Source organism: Poecilia latipinna, unplaced genomic scaffold (assembly GCF_001443285.1).
Source record: "Poecilia latipinna isolate Pla-1442-1.1 unplaced genomic scaffold, P_latipinna-1.0 Scaffold3239, whole genome shotgun sequence".
Taxonomy (NCBI): Eukaryota; Metazoa; Chordata; class Actinopteri; order Cyprinodontiformes; family Poeciliidae; genus Poecilia; species Poecilia latipinna.
This window is the reverse complement of record NW_015115855.1, coordinates 7848-14491: the sequence shown is the minus strand read 5'-3', so window position 1 is coordinate 14491 and position 6644 is coordinate 7848. Positions and strand designations below refer to the sequence as shown.

The window sequence follows — 6644 nt, the reverse complement described above, 5'->3', positions numbered from 1 at the left end:
ACATGATAACAGGAAGTTCCTCTGTAAAGGAGACCAACACAACCACAGTGTGTTTTTTTTAGTCGTATTGAAATAGATGTATTTTGCAAAGCTGCAATGGAAACACTATTCACATCATACAAGTCACATGATACACAGCCGGATGTTACTGCTGGCAAAAAAGTCGAATAAAACGATAGGAAATAGAATTAGGATGATGGTTTGTTTTTTGTTTTGCTTTTTGGGGTTTTTTTCTGACAATGTGTGGCAGGCTCCATCACAGCTCTCACAGCGTCACACAGTTTATAACAAGTTGAGTGTCATTCAAACAGGTTCAATATGTGGCTCTTCTGTTAAATCACCCGACTGCATTTTTCCCAAAACGCTGCACACGTAGCCGCTCCTAATTATGAGGGGCTTATTGCTCCTCGTACACCTGAAGGCACCGACATCTCCTCTGATGGCTGATAGATGAAGAGTGCTGGCGCCATGACTGAACAATAAATACATCTCACAGTGTCGCATGCTGTGCTTATTTTTTTATTTCTTTAATTATATAAAGCACATTGAAAAGACTTGCTGCTGAAATGTGCTATACAATGCTATACAATGTGCTATACAAATAAAATTTGATTGATTTGATATGTATGTAACTGTCAAATGAGTGATTTTAATTTAATTTCTTCTGGAAACCCGTTGATTTAGAAATTGTGTTTTTTCAACATTCGAATATCAACAACATTTGTACACATTCGTAATGGAGACACAGCTCGTGGCTGAGTTGGTGGATTTTGATATGTCTTACTGTCCTGGATAGATTACATATGTAATCTCAAAGACAGAATTGAAAAAAAATGTATGACGTCTGGATCCAACTTTCCCTGTTGCTTATTTCTATGTCCACTAGGGGGAGTTTTCTGTTTTTGTTCAGTTTGTCAATGTCTCTGTTGCATCTCAGAAGATGCTTCATCAACATGTTAACTGGTGGATTAGAGAAGTTTGATTGCAAATGCAAACCAAACATATCTTCCCAGCCTGAGAAGATTCAGTATACATTTCTCTTACATAAATTATTTTTTTCATCAACCTCCACTTTGGTTCTTTGCACAGTTGAGTCTGACTTTATCTTTGTGTTCAGATCCTCCAGGTTTTGTCCTGTCAGATTATGAACATTCATCCAGATAAGTTGGTCTGCTCAGTAATATAACTCTCATTTATCTGAATATCATAAATGATTATTTTTCAGATTTGTGAAAATCCAGAAGACAGCTCAACCTTCACATCAGAGCATCAGGAGCAACGAAGAAGCTGCTGATTCTCAACAACATGTGAACCAAAGTCTCACCACAAATGAAGATCTTTATACTGATTGTTGGAAAGAAAAGTGATGAAATGCACTGCAAAGGAAATTATTATATACATTTCAAACTAGTTTTAAGATTTCATGCTATTTGTTAAATGTTTTAATGATGTAACTTGTTTTATTACATTAACTTTCGCCACACCATAATAAATAAGAAGTTTTTATTAAACCAGCCTTTGTTTCTTTTTAAATTAAGACTAAATCCTGAAGATGATCAGACTTTCTGTAGAGGAAAACAATTTTTATATCTGCAGTATTTTCATCCTGTTACATTGTTCTGATAATAATTTTGTGTTTCTATGATGTTTGNAATTATGTGTCATTCAAACGTGGAAAATCCACAGCTCTTCTGTGAAATCGCAGGCTGCAGTTTACCCAAAACGCTGCATACGTAGCAGCTTCCAATAAGAAGCTTGTCACTCCAACATAAGATGCTAATATCTCCTCTGATGGCTGATAGATAAGAGCTAGCGCCATGACAGAATTATGAAAATATCTCATTAGAATATCGACAAAATATGTGCACACAATTGTAATAGAAACACAGCTAGTGACTGCACTGGTGGATTTCTATATGTCTTACTATCCTGGATAAATTACATATGAAATATCTAAAACAAAAGTGAAAAGAAGTGATGACGTCTGGATCCAAAATGTTTCCTGTTGCTTATTTCTATGTCCACTAGGGGGAGTTTTCTGTTTCAGTTCAGTTTATCAAGGTCTCTGTTGCATCTCAGAAGATGCTTCATCAACATGTTAACTGGTGGATTAGAGAAGTCTGAACGCAAATGCAAACCAAACATATCTTCCCAGCCTGAGAGGATTCAGTATACATTTCTCCTACATAAATTATTTTTTTCATCAACCTCCACTTTGGTTCTTTGCACAGTTGAATCTGACTTTATCTTTGTGTTCAGATCCTTCAGGTTTTGTCCTGTCAGATTATGAACATTCATCCAGATAAGTTGGTCTGCTCAGTAATATAACTCTCATTTGTCTGAATATCATAAATGATTATTTTTCAGATTTGTGAAAATCCAGAAGACAGCTCAACCTTCACATCAGAGCATCAGGAGCAACGAAGAAGCTGCTGATTCTCAACAACATGTGAACCAAAGTCTCACCACAAATGAAGATCTTTATACTGATTGTTGGAAAGAAAAGTGATGAAATGCACTGCAAAGGAAATTATTATAAACATTTCAAACTAGTTTAAAGATTTCGTGATAATTGTTAAATGTTTAAATCAGTGCTGTCCAGAGTCTGTACTCAAAAGCCGATCGATTACTGGATCCAATAATCACTCATTAAAAGGCCTAAGAACCAGGAGCAATGATGAAGCTGCTGATTCTCAACAACATTCTGATTGTTGGAAAGAAAAGTGATGAAATGCTTTCAAACTAATTTTAAGATTTTATGCTAAATGTTAAAGGTTTTAATGTATTAATGATGTAGCTTGTTTTATATTAACTTTCACCACACCATAATAAATAAGAGGTTTTTATTAAACCAGCCTTTGTTTCTTTTTAAATTAAGACTAAATCATGAAGGTGAAAATGCTTTCATTATATCTGCAACATTTTCATCCTCTTAAATTGTTTTGGTAATCTTTTTGTGTTTCTATGATGTTTATCATTTGTCATTTTGACTTTAAAAGTAAATTTTTATTTTACCCTCATTTTGTGACAACTTATTTCTTTATGCTCATTTTATTCACTGGATTCAAGCAGCTTTTGCAGAAAGAAAACATGGAGAACATCGACGAATGTTCTAAAATAAATAAGCAAACTATAGACAGAAAGTTCTGCTTTATTTTTATTTAAACAGGAAATATGTTTGATGCGATGATGCAGCGCTAACCACTACACCTCAGCCCTCTCACATTTCCTATGACCATTTCCTCCAACTTTTTAAATACTTATTTTTATCTTACTAATTATAACCATGTCTTCTTAGTTTCCTGGTCGTTTTGACAGAGATCAGTTTTAGCATTTGAAAAACAGAAAAAAAAATCATCATTTCACACCTCATTTCTGAGGTTTGCTGATGTTTGTGCAGAGGGCTGAACTTATCAGACCGATGTGGTTTCCTTAAAATACTTCATGCTTCACTTCATTTCTGGTTTAGTTTGTCGTCCTCAGTCATGCAAAGATGTGGAGCTTCCAGGTCGTGTTGTTCATCTTGTCTGGTAAGTTTTTATATTCATTCAAATATAAATTCAACATTTTCCAGTGGCTTTAAAAAGCAGGAGTAGATTTTGTCATCTTAACATTATAAAAATTTAGAATAAAATCAAAAAACACGATGGTGCCTCGTAACTGTCATACTACTTTTGTTTTTTGAGTTGTTTTTAAATACATACATTTACAAGCTATCTGTTGTCTTTTATATATGGCCTTATCTTTTTATATATTTACTGAGCACTCAGACTAAGAATTTTATGATATTTTTGTTCAAAGGACATTGATTTTGAATTAAACTTAATTGTATTTAATGATATTTTTGTTCTCTCCTGTTTCCAGCTGCTGTGTGCTGTGTGAGCCGTGCTGCAGGTTTGATCCATGTGTTTGGATACAAAGGAAGAAATGTGAATGTTTCTTGTCGATATGATGAAGGTTATGAAAGTAATGAGAAATATATGTGTAACGACCCATGTGGAAATAAGGATGTTTTCACAAGATCACAAAATAATCAGAACAAATATTCCACCTATGATAACAAAACATCAAGAATCTTCACTGTGACCATCTCTGATCTTCGTTTGGATGATGCTGGAAAATACAAATGTGGAGTGAACAGAAAAGGACGAAAAGATCTCTTAACTGAAGTAAAGCTGGAAGTAAAAGAAGGTAAATAGTTTTAACTGGGAGGTTAAACATTTCAGTCATCATAATAGATTGAACTTTACAGACGACACCCACAGTAATGAATTGGCAGAAATGTTTCCGGCATTAATCGACTCCGAGTTGCAACACTTTGAGCTTCCCTCTTTCTGTCTTAGTGCAATCAGATGGTCAGAGCTAATTTATACTGATAGGAAATGTTAAACTACAGTGAGAGACTTTGAGGCCTCAGAGAGGCAAGAAAGAATTAAAACTGAGTGAAAACAGAATCAATAAAGTTAAATTTGACTTGGTTTTAATCAATGATCACACTTCTATGTTAAAATTTTAATATTAAATGATCATAAATATAACACNCACTGAAGTACAGCTGGAAGTAAAAGAAGGTAAATAGTTTTAACTGGGAGGTTAAACATTTCAGTCAGCATAATAGATTGAACTTTACAGACGACACCCACAATAATGAATTGGCAGAAATGTTTCCGGCATTAATCGACTCCGAGTTGCAACACTTTGAGCTTCCCTCTTTCTGTCTTAGTGCAATCAGATGGTCAGAGCTAATTTATACTGATAGGAAATGTTAAACTACAGTGAGAGACTTTGAGGCCTCAGAGAGGCAAGAAAGAATTAAAACTGAGTGAAAACAGAATCAATAAAGTTAAATTTGACTTGGTTTTAATCAATTATCACACTTCTATGTTAAAATGTTATTAAATTATCACAAATATAACACTGACATATTGGAATGTGGGCATAAATATAACAATTCTCGTATTTATTATATTTCCAAATATGTAAAGATACTCCACAAACTTGGAGGATTTTCTGCTATATTCATCATTGATAAAGTTTAGATGAGATGATTTGTTCCTTAATGGTTTGACATCCATGCCAACATTTTATATAAATGTCTCCAGATATAAACGCTCTTCTAGAAACTCCGCTGGATTAAAAAGTTAAGACACAGCAGGAAGTCAGAGGGATTTAAAAAAAACTTAAATCTTATCAAAGAACTGAAATAAATGAAACTTCTGGACTTTTTGCACCAATAACAAATGATTATTATTATAAAAAGGAAGCAAATTTAATTAAAATGTATAATATGATTGTTGAAATGCATAATACTAATTTAGTTCTTACACAGTAAAATAATTTATATAAAATCAATATACATTTCAAGTATTGATGTGTAAGTAGCAAGTAAGCATGCATTGAATATAATTTCTTCTTTTTTTTTTTTTTTACATTTTAATATCAGCCATATTAGCAGATCATGTTGAATTGTTATATTCTAATTTACTTAATTCATGTGTTCCTGGTAAACTGTACAGATATGTATCTTTTACTATCTGACACTTTCTTATCTTCCTATCAGACAGATGCTGCGACACGGTGAACAACATCCAAGGTAACGAAGACGGTTCAGTGACCATCAGCTGTCCGTACGACTATCATTCTATCGACAAGCTGAAATTCTTCTGCAGAGGAAACCGGCCCTCCACATGTCTACAGCAGGCAGTGATCACCTCTAGCAACACACAAGATGGACGATTCAGACTCTCTGATGACAGGAAGTCAAGAATATTCACAGTGACCATTTCCAGTCTGACCCTGAAGGATTCTGGGTCGTATCTTTGTGGAGTCCAGAGAAACTCAGGATTTGATGCTTTCACTGCTGTTGAGCTGGAGGTCAAAGGTCCTTCATTCCACCCACCAAACCTCCCCATTTTTTAATCAGTAAAAAAGCACATGTTTTATAAATTGATACACAGAGATTTTATCAATAACTCTTATGTAGATTCATGTATGAATAAAATCTCTCTGACAGAACTGGAGTCGTACAACATCAGTGGCATCGAGGGACGTCCAGTAACTCTGCAGTGTCCTAATTCAGGACAACAACATGATAACAGGAAGTTCCTCTGTAAAGGAGACCAACACAACAACTGCACAGACATGATGGAGAACCAAACAAAGTTCAAGCTGCTCAATGTCTCCTCCAGCTGTTTCTCTGTGATCATCACTGAACTGGAAGCAGCTGATGCAGGAACATACTACTGTGGTTCAGACTCTCAGCTGAGATTCATAAAGATACAGCTGGCAGTCGGTGAGACCAACACAGGGAGAGATAGAATAATAAAAAGAAACAAAAAATCCAGGTTAAGGTTTTTTACCACATTATGTTTTGTATTTTCTCTGACAGACTCTCTACATCAAACCAGTTCTGTGGCTCCAACCAGCTCTCCTGAACACGTTACATCACAGCCACCATCACATAAGCCTGGTAAACTTTTACATTTTCTGTTTCTGTGCCTCTCCTGATTTTCCGTTACTTGGTTTTCCACAAACAGCAGATATTCAAATACTCAAATATATTAATGGAGAATTAGAATTAATGGAGAAGCTTGTTCACACAGCTTTTCCTGCCTTCACCCCACAGCCAAATGATAATGCTGCAG

The 6644-nt window shown here is 34.8% G+C and overlaps 1 protein-coding gene across 1 annotated transcript in view; it reads left to right on the top strand.

The window, feature by feature from the left end:
* Positions 1–3456: 3456 nt before the first annotated feature.
* LOC106940471 (polymeric immunoglobulin receptor-like) overlaps positions 3457–6644 on the top strand; it is a gene marked incomplete at its 3' end in the record, with an annotated part of 10786 nt that continues 7598 nt past the window's right edge. Inside the window, exons 1-5 of the mRNA XM_015023234.1 lie at positions 3457–3530; positions 3865–4191; positions 5561–5881; positions 6014–6292; positions 6408–6592. Coding sequence (XP_014878720.1) covers positions 3494–3530; positions 3865–4191; positions 5561–5881; positions 6014–6292; positions 6408–6592 — 1149 coding nt within the window. The remainder of the gene's footprint in view (positions 3531–3864; positions 4192–5560; positions 5882–6013; positions 6293–6407; positions 6593–6644) is intronic.